The following is a 15,669-nucleotide window of genomic DNA, read 5'->3' as shown; positions in this document are numbered from 1 at the left end:
GGGATAGACCAATGCACTGTCCGATGGATTAGGGCATGGTTGACTGACTGAAAGCAGAGGGTAACCATTAGTGGGGAATCATCAGGATGGCGGCCAGTGACAAGCAGGGTCCCCCTGGGCTCTGTGCTGGGGCTGATCCTGTTTAATCTTTTCATTAATGACATGGAAGAAGGGGTGAACAGTCTGCTGATCAAATTCACAGACGATACTAAAACCGGGGCAGTGGCCACAACTAAGGAGCAGGTATTCCAGATCCAAAAGGATCTGGACAGACTATGAAAGTGGGCAGGAGACAACAGGATGGCGTTCAATGTGGATAAGTGCAAGGTCTTGCACTTGGGGCATAGGAATGGGTGTCATAAGTACAGGTTAGGGGACAAGTGGCTGGACAGCAGCACTTGTGAAAGGGACCTCGGGGTGCTGGTTGACTGCAGGCTAAACATGAGTCAGCAGTGTGATGTGGTGGTCAAGAGGGCGATCACCACCCTTGGTTGCATAGCCAAAAGTGTGGCTTCTAGATCGAGAGAGGTATTACTACAACTGTATATGACTGGTGCACCTGCAACTATAGCCAGGTTGGAGTCAGTGCAGCGTAGGGCCACAAGGTTGGTGGCTGGTTTTCAGGGAATGCCATTTGAGACGAGAGTGAGGGAACTGGGTCTCTTCAGCCTGGAGAAGAGGAGACTCAGAGGGGATATGTTGGCAACATACAGGTATGTGAGGGGATGTCACACGGAGGTGGGTAGAGACCTGTTCTCCCCTGCAGAGGAAGGCAGGACGCGCTCCAATGGAGCAAAGCTCAGGGAGCCAAGGTTCCATTTGGATGCCAGGAAGCACTTCCTGACAGTCAGGACCTCGAGGGTATGGAATGGGCTTCCGCGAGAGGTCGTTGAGGCCCCATCGGTAAGGGTGTTCAAAGATAGGCTGGACATGCACATGGTGGGCATGTCATGAGCGGAGCCAGCTGGAGGCAGGGGTCAGACTAGATGGGAGACCCCTTCTGACTCACTCTGTTTCTATGTTTCTGCTTTGGGTTGTTTCAGAGCATGAAAAATGCCCTGTGGGATCAGCCTTCCCTAATCTGTTGCCCTGCAAGGGACAGCTCTCACAATCCCTGATCATGGAGAGTTGAGTCCCGGTGTTAGGGAAAGCTGCCTTATCTACCTTCACCTTGCTTGCCACTGGGGCCAGTCTGATACCACGGGAAGCCCATGAGTGGGACCTGAAGGCAGTGCTTGGCATTCCAAGGCATGCTGCCTCTCATCCCAGAGGCAATGTACAGCCATCACGATTAACAGCTGCCAATAACCTTATACTGCATGCAATAAGTCTAACCGCCTTTTTTAGCTGATCAAGTTGGGGCCGTCTTGTGGGATGATAAATTCAATGCTTAAGTTAGACTGGCACGAAGAAGGACTTCCTTTCATCTGTCCTGAATCTTCCAGCATTCTGCTTCATGGAACACTTTGGGTTCTAGTATTACAGAAGGGAGAAAATTTTTACCTTTACCTTTCTGTGTCCCATGCATAATTCCATGCATCTCTGCCATGCCCTTCTCTTTATCATGGACGTTAGTACAATTATGTGTGGGATGGAGAAAGCGGACAAAGAGAACTTGTCTTCCTACTCATAACAGATGAACTCAGTGTAATTTGATGAAATGTATTGGTAGCAGAACAAGGAAAACAAGGTGCTTCTTTCATACAACAACAAATTAACATGTGGAATTTGATGCCGCAGACTGTGTAGATGATGGTCAGCATTTATCATAATGTTTAATCAGAAAAAAGGCCTAAAACTCCCAGCTCTTAGTTGACTTCCACATTCATGGAGAAAGCGGTCTGTCAGTGGGGATAAGCCATGATAAATGGAGCCTCCATGTGGGCAGGAGGTGCCAGATGCAGGGGAGTGAACAGCAGGAGAGGATGGCACCCATCTTGCCCTTGTGAGTTTCCCAGAAGCATTTTTCTGCTCAATAATGGAAAAAGGATGCAAGAGGAGAGCAGAGGGTTGCCTGGGGGCTGCAATGCATTTTGAAGAAGTTCTCCAAGGCCTGCACTGCAGGGGTGGCTGGAAGAGACCAACAGTAATCAGCATATTTCAGCTTAAAACTCTTCCGGCCTGTAATTAAGCCTTAGGAGAGGCATCTTGACCTTTAAAAACAGAAGGCAAAGTACCCCACCTCAGAAAGCACAGGAAACCACCACAATACCAAGTCCATCCCGTTGCCATGGGGTGTAGAAGAGAATCTCAGCAGGCCAGTTTTGGCCCCTGAGCCTGGGCTTTACAGCTCTGGACTAAGAAGCTGCAAGTCTTTACCTGCTTACCTGGGTGTAAGCCTCACTAAAAGCAGCAAGGCTTAGTTTCCAGAAGACATGCACGTGATTGTACTGTCAGTACAATACAGCAGTTCTCTCCCTGTGTTTGGCTCCATTTCTACATGCAGAAAGGGCAATCAGGCTAGAGTGACAGTATTCAAGAGGAGCCTATATATGTTGGTTCCTCACTAGAGGAAGAAAGATGGGGTATAAATGCTAAGTCAGGATAATAAATAATATCGGGTTCAAATGCACCGCAGCCCCCTCAGATGTTTTTCCAATGCTATGCTCTCCTAAGCCAGTGTTAAGGCTGCTTTGTTTCTGAACTGCATTGAGCAGGAGAGGTTTTGCACTCAAAGCAAAAGACAGGAGCACAGAAACCTGCTTGACACCAAGGCAGGCCATGGGTCCAACCCACCCAGTATTGTGGATATTGACAACAGTTTTCCGAGGTTTCAGGGAGGATTCTGTTTGAACCCTACCTAGAGGTGCTGGGAACTGAGCCCAGGATCATCTGCACATAAAGAATGTGCCCTACCATGAGCCAAAGATCACAATGGGTATGTTCAGAAGCACTCTATCCAAAATGCTAAGAGTTTTGCAAAAGAACAGAATGTCGAAACTGTACATTTAGCTTTGTCTAGGTTGAGCCCTTTCCAGCCATCTGATATGAGCATGAATTAGGGATATACAGATGCTATAAATTCCATTCCTTCTACATTTTGTGGATTGCCAGGCACCTTTCATTCTCTTGCCCATCTGTTGATGGAATCAGATTTTGTATAAATGTCTTGATACACTTTTGTGTAAATGCGTGAATTCTTGAAAATGCACAAATCCCCCAAACACGTGCAGATCCCTGAAGGAGATTGTATTTTCACTCTTTAGCTTACAGAGGAAAAAGTTGCAGGCACAATCTTGGTTGGTGTTTTTAAAAGGCAATTTCTGTATTTTTATGACTACATTTATGTAAAATTACAGAAAGCCTAGTCTGCAAGTTTGCAGAATACAGACAACTTGGGAAAATCTGGTCTTCTGCCAAATCCTCAGGTCCGATGAAACTCGTGTGTCCTTTGTGGATTTCTCCACCGTCTCTAGTATGGACATCTTATATCAGATGTTGCAAGATGTGCAAGGCTTTTACCAAGTAAGCTGGAAGGCTCAGAGCACATTCTTGAGCGAATGTTGGATGGCAGTCACTAGGGTCTCAATGGTCCTTTGTATGCTCAGCTCCTGCCCATGTTTTCGGCAGTCACCCAAAGCTTGTATCAGTGCCCTCATCCTCCTGGATCCCTTCCAGTTCCATGTGCTGCAAGTCCCTGTTTAACAGCACCAGGGCCTAATTTCTGCACTTCTTCCTCCTGCTACTCCCTTGTGAGTTTTTCTCCAGATGGCCTGAGGTGGCAATTAAAAATAAGAAAAAGAACTGCAAATCTATATTTGAACTGCAAATGTCTACCACAGCCATGTGGCCCAGGGAAGCTGGTAAGCATGCAAAGCACCACCTCTGCCCAGAGGCAGCATGAAGCTCTTTCATCACCTCCTACCAGCTTCTCTCCTTCCTGTGTGAGTATTAGTTTCTGAAACAGAAACGCTGAATCTCACATACACTAGGAAGCCATGCTGCGAATCTGAGCATGTACTTGAAGCAGCGGTACTCTCAGCTCTTGTGGCTGTTGCCTTCAACATCCCGAGTACTAGAACTGAAAATGAACACTGTCAATTCATAGCTCATATTAATTCTTTCTTTTACAAAAGCAAATCAAAGCGCTATGGTTGTCCATATCAAGTATTTTTACTCTGGATGTTCTGTAGTAAGTTTCTGTAACACAAGGTTGGAAGAGGAACGATATGAATGGATGAACACTGCCCAGAGAGTCCTGGTTGGGACTAAATCAAAATAAACAAACAATACAATACAATACACTTTCCAACATTTCACGGTTAAAATCAGGAAATCCTATGCTGTTGTAACATCCTGTTCTCACACCAAGGGTAACACTACTTTGCTGTACCCACAGTGTACATTACTAAAGTCCCTTTTTCATTTTCTGTATCTACTGTATACTTTTACCTTGTAACTATCAGCTTCTGGACAAAGGGGACAAGTAGAAAGTTGGCCACTGCAAAACATTTCAGGGCACAATCCTATGCTTGTGTAGACAGAAAAGGGTCCTGCAACTCCCAGCATGGCATTGGCAAAGAGGAGTCTTTTGCATCACCTACCATGGGTGCCCTTCCCCTGCTGATGAAACCTTCTGCATGTAAAGCAGATGTTCTGCCACTGAGCTAGGGGGAAGCCCTGTGCTGGCACAGAATGTCTTGGGTGTGCATTAATATTTCGGTGGGGCCAAAATATCAACAAGCTTTTAGATTTTAACATGAAGCCCTCAGCGTCAGTAACAGCCTTAGGAGAGGCATTTCGAACTTTTTCAAGCTGTACACAAGTCAGGAAACTACCCAGCAAGCAGGAGGTGGGTGAAGGGAGCCCTCTGGGAAACCCCAGAGTGACAGACTGAAACTCCAAGCAGACCAGATTTAGTCTGCAGACCTGAGATTGAACGCCCTTGCGCTAAAGAATCATTTCTAGGAGGGACATGTAGCACCGTGGCCCAGCTGAGCTCCGCATGCATTTAAAACCACGCAAAAGGGAAAATGTCTGTGTTCCATCTGCTCACCTTTTCTCTCTTCTCTGTGCAGATCCTCAAGTGCTTAGACAGTTCCCGCTGGAGTTCGATGATCAGGTCTGTCCTCTGCAAATTTGCTGCCCAGCTCCACCTCCCTCACTCCTAAATCACTGCCAGTGTATGCCAAACTTGTAACTTTCATCCTGCTTCTCCTCCCTGGGCTCTAAAATTAGGCCATCACACAGGTACACAAGCATGTCAGAATTCCAGGGAGTCCTGGCTTCCCATGAATGAGCCATGTGTGAGTGCAGCCCTCTCCAGCCTGGCACCAACGAGCAGTACTGGACTGCAACTCTTACAATCCTCCTGATGGCAGAGCATCTGGGGGGCTTGAGGCTGGGGAAGACTGCTAGTTCGTGCAGCCTGCTTGCTCCCACTCTGGAACATCAGCAGAAGCGACCAAACTAACTAGAAACAGAATGCTTAATGTGCAGTCCAAGCCTGGGTTCCTGGCTTATGGCTCCCAAAGAAGCAACAATATAAGTCAAGAATAGGCCCGAGTTTGCAAGCCTGGCTTCTAATGGGTACAATAATACTTGCTTAGACTACACAGTAACCTTTCTCACTGTTCACTTGATTTCTGCACTGTTTGTCAGCTCCATCCCTCCTCCAAGAGCTTTTCTGGTTGGTTGGTTTTTTTAAACTTGCTGGCTAATTGACTACCATTTTGTATTGCCAAGCTATTATCTTCATAGCCGACTTGTGTAAAGACATGCAGTCTAGTCACTTTTGCAGGCTTTGAAGACTGTGCTACTAAAACTCTGAATTGTCATAAGTTTAATTACGATTTTCTCAGCAACAATCTAAGGGTGCGGACAAAAATTCATCAGAAATAGTAAGTGTCCTGTGTTGCCCAGATGAGGATTCCTGGGTTAAACTAGCTGGCACTAAGCAGAGGACAAGGTTGGTGCCAGGCAGTCTCAGTGGAGAGACTGGTCCACAATAAGGGAGACCCCATAAGAAGGCTCTGTCCCTCATTGCCACCCCCGTCCCTTCCTTGGAGGAGGCGCGTACAGGGAAGCTTCAGATGCTGGCTGCAGTTTGGTTAGATTCGGAGCATAAGTAAGGGTTGTTCTGTTGATGCATGCCACTCTACGCAAGCGCAAGGGCTTTCCTTGCTGGCCAAAGTCATTCTCCAGTTGCCTGCGTAGGTGACTGATGTGCTCTGGCTAGTACACTATGTGACTCCTGTAATAACCAATATCCCCTTTCTCTGCATCTAGGAATCAATACAGATGCTGCCCAGGTTTTGCTTCCCCTTTGACTTAGAAAGGTATGCAACCACTTGCAAGAATGGAAGCTCCCCGGTTACCTACACATCCACCCCTGTTGCGATTTGGGATGGCCAGCTCTTCAGCCAGCCACTTCAGCTGTGCCTTTAACAGAGATTTGAAGAGTTGGAACTCCATGCAATGAAAACTCTCTGTTGCCAAGATCTGCAGAGCAAATTGCTGTTAAGGGCACAAGAGCTTCTCAGCCTGCACTTTTTTCCTGGTCATTTGGCAATCTTCACTAAGCCACCCTGCTCTAGGCACTTCCGTGTTAGCAGCTTCTCTCACCCATACTCAAAGACCTAGGAACAGCACCCCAGAGTCGGGCATTTGGCCTTTTGTAACAAGCCCCTCTTGTATAACACTGCCCATTTTCTAGATCTGTCTCTGCAGAATTCCACCCCAACTTTCTCTTCACTATGGAATGCTTGTCCATTCTCTGAGTGTGATCAGTCTTTCTCTTCCTGCCACTAATAGGCTCATCAATTCATATGCAGGTACATTACTTGATTTCTTCATGTGATGGTCCCCATCTGATATTTCACAGCTGAGCTTGGGAACTTCCTAGACTGAAATATTCTATGTAACAAAACATCAGTCTGTGATGGGTCTTTTGTGCATTAAAGTCTTAAACTAATGCTGTAGTCATCAGGTAATGTACACACAGGCAAAGAGGGAAAATCAATTTCTACGCTTCCTCCGCAGGCCCCTAAAATCTGTTCTAGAAGAGACAAGAATTCACTCCCTCTTCTGCGGACAGAAATAGTTCCATCAACAAGAAAACTTAACTGGGTAGTACTCATAGCCTTAAGCCTTTGCAACAAAAGGTTAGAATAATAATCAGATGTTACCTTTGTAAGAGGAGAAATGGAAATAAATTGGATACTAACAAATTAACATGTTAAGAAACTGGGTGGGCATTTTAACCTCTTAAGAGGATCTGTTGTTGATTATTATTACAATTTCATTTCTGTACTGCCCAATAGCCAAAGTTCATAAAATACAATAAAATATAATATAAAATACAAGTAGCACTAAGATCATACATTTCTACTACAGATAGTTAAAAAGCCAATTTTAAAGAATTTAAATAACGAAGACAAGTTAATACAACTAGAACAGTTAAAGCAGAGGACATAAGTGCCCCCCACACACTGCTGCCTCCCCAAGTGCGAGATGCCTCAACACGGAGGGCAGCCTTCACCAGATGCCAAAAGGATAGTAGAGCTGGTGCCAAGCAGGCCTTAGCGGGGAGATCATTTCAATGGGGGGGGCGGGGGGGGGCTGTCCCAGAGCAGACCTCTTCCTTGTTGCCACCAGCCAAGCCTCGCCAGGGGCGGCACTGACACTGAACGCAGTGTCTGGGGAGATGGTGCCGGGGAGAGGCGTCCCGACACGTGCAGCAGTCACGCCACGTGGCCCTGCTGCAGCACTCCTGGACAAGACGTGGAGGCTCCTTGTGAGCTGAAGGGGGTGCCACTGGGACCTGCATGACTCATGGGGCTTTGTCTCCTCTATCGGCCTCTGCTGGAAACAGATAGATCTGCAGTGTCAGCACCTGCAGTGGCTGGATCATTCAATCACTCCTTGCAAAACAAGGAACTCTCAGCAGACAAAAGAGGATACTTCCTCTATCTCTGATGAGTCACTGTTCTGGAGGACTGGCTATCCACTTTCTCCATACCATGCATGACTTTACAAACCACTTTCTTATGCCTGCTTCCTCTGCATTTGTCCTTTGTGAAAATAGCACACACATCTACTGCTGTCCCTTTCCTTTGGCCCCACAATGTAGGACATTATTCCCCCTTGGGAGTTACATAGAATCATAGAATAGTAGAGTTGGAAGGGGCCATGAAGGCCGTTGGGTCCAACCCTCTGCTGCTGCAGGACACCAAGTGACACCATCCCACATGTTATTAACATCAGCAACTGCTTTGTGCATCTGCTCACCACAGCAAATGCCATCATAAACTGGCTTCCTTTTAACAAATGTGTGTGTGTGTGTGTATCTATAATTTGGGCCCCCTATGTATTATCCCTCCCCACCCCCACTGCCTCCACCACCACCTTCCATTTACACTGTTTCCTCATTTCCTCTTAAGGGTTAAGGAGAGCCCTATAGTCCAACACTTCACTTTCGCACTCACCGACATGGAGGGGAAGCAGCGCTTTGGTTTCTGCCGACTGGCCATAGGCTTCCATAGATGCCTATGTATCCTCAGGTATGATGATTCACTCTTTTTTGGCCTCCTCTCACAGGTGGGGTTTCTCATGTTGCTGCTAAAAGCATTCGTAATATGCTGGGTTTCCTTTGGCGGGGGGGGGGGTGCTCCTGCTAGCCAGAGAGAGGCTGTGAATAAGATCAGCAAAGCTAGTCCCAGGCAGAAGAGATGCAGAGGGTCTCTCTGAAAAACAAAGTATAGTAAGGACATGCAATTCCACAAAAAGGTTCTTATTTGTGCAGAGTTCATATTGGAAGAATGTCAGAAAGTGAATAGTGTGAAGTGGTGGTCAAGAGCATGGGACTGGGACTCAGGCAATCTGGGTTCTAGTCCCCACTCAGCCATGGAGCCAGCTGGGGGACTTTGGGCCAGTCACAGACTCTCAGCCCAACTTACCTCACAGGGTTGTTGTTGTGGGGATAAGGAGGAGAGCAGGAGGACAGAATGATGCACATCACTTCAAGTTCTTTAAAAAATGAAAAAAGCAGGGTATAAATCTAATAAAAAAATAAGCCATAATAGTAATATGTAGTGGCTTTATGAGTTGAGATGTGCCAAGTTTGTTTGAACATCATGAGCTCAGTAAGTGGCCCTGAGCAATCCGTGCTCTAAGAAATGCAATGTGCAGATAATATTACTGGCCAACCTCACAAGGTTGTAATGATTATAATATATGTGAAGTGCTTTGAGCTTCTGTTGTGCTAAATGTTATCCTTGCATCAGCCCTGTAAGGTAAGGGAGTTTATGGAGTGAAGCTGAAGGGGAAATATCTTGCTTAAGGTACCTGCATAGCAGAGTTGAACCAGGCACTTCTGGCCCACAGCTGAGGCTACGATCCTGCACACACTTAACCTGGGAGAAAGTCCCCCCTGAACTCAGCCTAGGTAGATGTGCATAGCACTGCACCATTATAGACACAGTCTAATACGTATTTAGACAGAAAAAGCTCTACATGCTGTAGCCACCCAAATGCAAACATTGGTGGGTTTTCAGTTTTGTGGGGACGAATGTGGATTTCATTGCTTTGTTCTTTATTGATAACTATACAAAGAAAATCCTTTCATGTGTAATCACCCCCACCCCCACACATGTTCACACAAGCCCTACAGAAAACCGTCTGCCTCTTTCCCTCATTCCACTTTGGAACCCAAAGTCTAACCAGCTGAAAGTGCAGACTTGGATAAGCCATTACTGAAGCCTGTTACCATCAAGCTACCCACATGCCTCTTCAGTGCACTTGAGTCAGTGCCTACCCCACTGTCTGACACAACAGAACAAAACTCTGTTTTTAAAGGAGCTATAGTCTCCTCTGTTGCTGGCAAATTACATCATTTAGCACTAGCATCCCGTGTTGTAGCTTGCTCTTCGTTTCTTTGGGAATCTCTTTCTCAATGAGAGGGCCCAGGTCTTTTCCATGCTGCATCTGGCCATTCAGTCTGAAAATCCAATCCACGGGGGCATTAGTCTAGGTAACCCAGGATGTCTCCTCCAGCTCCCACATAAGTATTATTCTATACCCTGCCTTTTTTCCTGCAAAGAACCTAAGGCAGCTTACATAGTCTTCTTGTACTCTATTTTACCCTCACAGCAACCCTGTGAAGTAAAGTGAGGCTGTGACTGAGTGACTGGCCCAAGTTACCCAGTGACCTTCATGGCTGGATAGGGACTAGAACCAGGATTTCCCAGGTCCCCAGTCCAACTCTTTCACCACTATACTAAACCGACTCTCACAGGGGCTTTTCCTAGGCACACTAGGAGAGATCATGCCAGGGACCGATGCTGGAGCCTCATCCCTACCATCCAGCTGCTCCTCTGCTGCCTTTCAGCTGGAAACTCGATGTTCAGAGGTGTCCCTTCTACATTAGGGGTGTGCAATCTTTTCCATCCCAAATATCTGCGGAATTGCACCATGGATCCATCCAAGTCCAGCACAGAGTATCAGTGTCCATTTAGAGTCTTCCTCAGCCTTTCCCACCTGAGGCTCCTTGGACATGGCGATGACAAGGATTGTACAGGATGTGTTTCACAGATAAAGCAAATGTTTGTGGTCAGTTGGTTCCCTGATGCTGTTGCTTCTTCCAACAGTTACTTGCCCTGGTTTGAAGTTTTTTACAAGATCCTGAACTATGTTGCAGACAACTTAGCCAAAAAGCAAGTAAGTGTTGGAATTTTTAGTCCATTTCAGAGGCTGGCAAGCTTCTGCTGTGGCATCTTTCCCCTCACCCCTGCTCCTTATTATTTTTTTCCTAATTCAAAGACATTCAACCTCCGCCTTTATCCCCTCCTCCAGATCACAGAGTTGGATGAGTTCTTGTCAGCACTGTATATCCACCCTGTGCCCAACCTCAGTGGCTCCATCAGCCTTGAATTTGTAAGTATTCACCTCTCTAACACAGAGGAGTTGCAAAAATCTGAGGACATCCTCCATTTCTGGTAGGGCTCACACCATCTTTTGCAGCAGGGGGCTCTTTTCTGGGGAGTGCAACCAACACTGCTGCTTTGTCCATGGGAATAATTGTCAGTGACTTGGGGAACAAGTGCTGGCTAGAGAAACTAGAAAGTAGCAAAAGGCAACATTTCTGTGGCATCGGAGGGTCTGACAAGCTCACAGTAGTTTCAGCCAATTTCCTGGGTTGCACTACTTTGCAATAGCACTCCCGAAGTGCATCTTGTTTAGTACTGGTGGGTTGCAGGTACTGGGTGTTGCCCAGGGCCTTTAAAGAGCTGTATGGAAGACTCCAACAGGTGCAGCTCTTCCTTACACGAAGATGGAGTGGGGGTAGAAAATTTCAATCCAGAAGGAATCAGGAACCTGTACATGAACAAGGAAGAGAAGAAGGGACTTCAGACACCATACCAGACCTGACACTTAAATGCTTTGTATTTCTCATGCAGGATTTTTAAAAAAAATACAAATAGCACAGCTATCAGGTTCACAACAGGAGGGGTTGGGGAGGGACAGATAACAGAATTCACCTGCTTCCATGCTATGGTCCTGAAGAAAATCCCATCTCTGGAACTGGTAGCTTGCATTGGTGCCCATGAGAAAAGGTTCCTTCCCAGTGCAAATTTCAGGGATGGAGGAGGGATTAAATTCTTCCTACACGGTTGTTTGATCCTGATATTTATCACCCCACCCCCTATAATATTTACACTTGTTTAAAACCTGCCACCCAAATGCGAAGATACATTTAACATCATGTCTAGGTTGGCTCCTAGGAGACCTGATACAAACCAAGGATGTTTGTTCAGCTATGGAGTTTAGTAATCTGTGGCATAAATGCTTTCTTTTGTAGAATACTACTAGATGAAGTGGGAGTGGAAAGAAGTGCAGAAAACTTGCTTTAAAAACAAAACCTGTTTTAAAATAAGTTTCTTTTATGATATGTCATACTCTCAAAAGTGTTTTGGAATAGTTTTGAAAGCTCCGGAATGTTATTGAAAAAACTGATCATGGAATCATGTCTAACTCTTAAATGTGATGTGATATTGTCACCTGGGCTTTGGCTTGGAGTGGTGAGCACGTCTTTGAATTCCGTTTAACCATTTGATTTTCTTTTTGTTGTTGTTGTCTTCTAAGGACCCAAGGATGACTAAATTGAAAATTTCCACTGAGTTTGATCAGAACAGACAAGACTGGAAACAGGATCTGAATTCAGGGGCAGTATCGGTAAGTCAGACATCCAATGTATGCCGGCTAACTAAATGTCTCTTGGCAATTTGCCACTATACCATCAAACTGGTGTAACTACTTTATTTGAGGAACTAGCTGCTGATCTACATCTGCTACAGAATGAGGTGGTACAGAAGGGCTCCAGCAGTCTAAACTGCCGGTGGGAGAAATCTGTTTTCTAAAATACTCACACTATGTGTTTGTGTGCGTAGATGAAAAGGAGCACATTGCCGAGGAAGGTTGTAGCTTATGCACTGCTAGTTCTCTGCTGTCCTAAATCTCAACCTGTAAGGAGTTGCTTTTTTGTTTTTTACTTAGCAGAGTCTCTTCTTTTCTTAAAAAAATGTTTTTGTTGCAGCTGCAGCAGCTGGTACAGCAAGTGATACTATGAGTTGTCTTGGAGGGTGCAGGGGCCTGTATCATTCCTATAATTTCTCTTTCCTTCTGCCACGCAAGCAAATAGTGTGGGATGGGGATTTAAATTAGGACACCAGTGCACAGAAGACGCCTTTAAACTTCCCAGTCACCATTTGTTTCCTTGATTGAATTTAACACAGACACAAAGTTAGATTTAATTTTTCAAAGAAAGTTGAGAGATCAGTCATGCATTTTCTGGTGTATCTTGTTTGGCCTTAATGCATTTGGCTAAGCTGTTCTGGTTAGTAATATAAGTTACTCAGATGATTGCCAGCTGCCAGCACACACTTTGTTTTGCTAAATGCTCTTCTAGCCTGTGATGGTTATCTTCTTCTTCTTCTTTTTTTTGTTCTAGGCTTATTTCATAGTCCCTGACCATGGCAAACTTCCCACTATCCCTGAAAATGTAAGACAAGTGGCTGTATTACAGAGCTTTGGGACAGGGGGATGGGCCTGTGCTAACTTTTCTTTGGCAATTCTACAAAGCATGGAATGGGAAAGGACACCACCTCGTAACACTGAGGGCACCTCCTAGGAGAGTCAGAGGTATCCAGTGCCCAGTGATGGTTCAGGGGAAGCATCCTGCACAGTCAGGTGTACCACAGTGTAATGGGAAGAAGACAGCTCTGCAGTCCATTGTGGGAAGCAGAGAAGAAGATCAGTAATATTAAGAGCTGCGGTATTTCTGTGGGCCGGCTGCCGCTGTGCCTTTAGCAGCTACATGACAGGCAGCAGTGCAAGTGCACCACCTGTCCCTGGCAGAGAGATGCAGGAGGAGGGGAAGGGGGCCAGCGCCAGCACATGCATGCAGAAGCTCATGGATTCAGTCCTAGGCAGCTCTGGCTCAAACGGGTTAGGCAGTGCAGGGGTGGGCAACCAGTGGACCACCTGTGGCTCTCTGCCCCCTCGGTACGGCCTGCTGAGGCCTGGGGTGCTCCAGCCAGGGACAGTAGCTCTTCCCACACAGCTATCGCAGGGCTGGAGCAAGGGGAGAGATCTTCCCTCCCTTCTCGCCTCATCCATCACAATGCTGGCAGAGTCACTCCCTACCAGGGACGGCGGCAGGGCACAGTGATGAGTTGGCGTGGCTGGTGATGAAGGGGCTGTAACCTCTTCAGCCTCAAGTGCTCCTGGCCCTGCCAGGTTCAGTGGTGGCCTTAAAGCTCCCCACCTGCAGGCACTGAAATGTGGGTGGGAGGAAGAGATTGTGTGTGGCTGTGTATGTGAATGCCAGTGTGTGGCCCCAGCCCAGCACTGCATGTAGCCCTCAAGCCAAACAGTTGCCCCACTGAAGGAGGTGGAGGAGAGATGCTGCTGCAGAGCACCTGTCCTTGTGTCGGGTGGCTTCCTATATTTTTGGTAAAGGTGGAAGCTTTAACTGGGCATTTCCTGCCATCGTATTGCTCTTAGTGTGCTTGTAGTCTAGGGCTGGGCAAGTGGTGACCCTCCAGAAGTGAAATGTTCAAGTCCTTTACTCCAAGTCTTGAGTCAAGTCCCAGGTCTTTACTTTCAAGCCCAAGTTGAGTCTCAAGTCATAGCAAGAAATTTCCAAGTCAAGTCTCAAGTATCTTCTCAAGTCTCAAGAGTCAACTTTAACAGAGAAAAGGGAGGTGGTGATAGGGTGTGGGAGTGGGAGAGTTGTAACCCCCACCCCCAATGTTCCCATCTGCACTTCTCCCAGTGATGCATTGAAGTCCTTTACTTCAAGCATGATATATTTAAACAAAGCTGTGCAGTTATTAGAATTTATCAAGATTGCCATTTAGAAAAACAATTTTCTCGTCATGATTGCCCCCCAGCCTGGCACTGTTATTCTCCCAGGAAATGTGCAGGCCCAGAGCAGAGGCAGCAGGCAGGAAGAAGTGCTGCTGTGCTTCCTGCCGAGGTGAGCAAAGTGCACCAAAAAAAGCTGAAGCCTTCCCCCTATGCAGGTAGTCCCCAGGTTACGGACAGCATCTGTTCCTGAGAACATCCTTAAGTCAAATTTGTATGTATGTCAGATCCCATGAGTAAGCCAAAAGTTTGTCTTATTATATGTATATATTTTACATTTCTCTGCATATAAAAAACTTAAGAAACACTTCCATATTCACTAAAACATCGTAAACACAATATATCATTGTAACAATGATAATAATACAGTCATAATAAGGTAATTACAGGTACTGACAACAGAGAGAGAGAATCTGTATGTGTATGTGTAGGTACACAGTATTGTAAAAAACAAGTAAAAGAAATAGTTCTTCAAAAAGGTTCAACCATTCTTTCAAATCAGTGTCTATAGAGTTAAGTTAACTCTATCATTTTTGCATAGATTATAACAAGATCATGATTATGAAGCATTTGAAGCACTTTAAAGTACTTTATGATGTTTGTTCTTTTTGTTCATTCATTTTCTGAATATATTTATGAGTTACTCTACTAATTTATAATAAACCATAACCAAACCAAACCATTTCCAAACCAAACCAAACCTAAAACAAAGCAGAGAGAATAATCAGAACTTTTTTCTTTCTCTTTATACAATTGGGTAATATTTGCAGGGCTATTGGCCACTTTGGAGGGGATCAAGCCTACCAAATTCTACTCAGACAGGGTCTGTTCTTTCTCCAGAGGAGTAGGGAGAAGTCATCTGGGCACCTTTTCTTCTGCCCTTCCTAGAAACTGTTTTGCCATGGCTTATCCTTGAAGTCCTACACATGCCCCAAAACATACTGGCATGGGTATGTACAAGCCAATGCTGTGGAACAAAAAGCCATGAATGTATCTAGGGAACTACATGGCCACCGATGGTGTGTCACACAACACACTGTGTAGTTCCCTAGAGATATTCACAGCTTTTCTTTAGAGATATTCATGTAGAGTTTATGGCCATCTGTGCTTTCATAAGTCCGTAACCTGGGGACTACCTGTATTGCAACCCCCCTTCTCCTGCTCCCACCCCCTAGTCCCTCCCTCCCACCACCTCCCTCATGCAAAAAGCAACTAGGTCATAAAAACAAGAGAAATATTGAGTCGAGTAACTTGTTCATTGCTCCCAAGTCAAGTCCAAGTTGAGTCCCTGACATTACTTGAGCC

At 45.8% G+C, this 15,669-nt stretch overlaps 1 protein-coding gene across 1 annotated transcript in view; it reads left to right on the top strand.

Annotated features, from left to right (window-relative positions):
- Positions 1 to 15,669, top strand: part of DENND1C (DENN domain containing 1C) — a 35,901-nt gene that overhangs the window by 2,159 nt on the left and 18,073 nt on the right. The window contains exons 3-10 of the mRNA XM_044443437.1: positions 5,019 to 5,062; positions 6,229 to 6,278; positions 8,382 to 8,501; positions 10,587 to 10,656; positions 10,792 to 10,872; positions 12,082 to 12,171; positions 12,947 to 13,103; positions 14,413 to 14,476. Of these exons, the coding sequence (XP_044299372.1) occupies positions 5,019 to 5,062; positions 6,229 to 6,278; positions 8,382 to 8,501; positions 10,587 to 10,656; positions 10,792 to 10,872; positions 12,082 to 12,171; positions 12,947 to 13,103; positions 14,413 to 14,476 (676 nt within the window). The remainder of the gene's footprint in view (positions 1 to 5,018; positions 5,063 to 6,228; positions 6,279 to 8,381; positions 8,502 to 10,586; positions 10,657 to 10,791; positions 10,873 to 12,081; positions 12,172 to 12,946; positions 13,104 to 14,412; positions 14,477 to 15,669) is intronic.

This window comes from Varanus komodoensis, unplaced genomic scaffold, assembly GCF_004798865.1.
Source record: "Varanus komodoensis strain SLA01 unplaced genomic scaffold, ASM479886v1 scaffold42, whole genome shotgun sequence".
NCBI lineage: Eukaryota > Metazoa > Chordata > Lepidosauria > Squamata > Varanidae > Varanus > Varanus komodoensis.
Note: the sequence above shows the minus strand (reverse complement) of the source record. Positions and strands in the feature narration are given on the sequence as shown.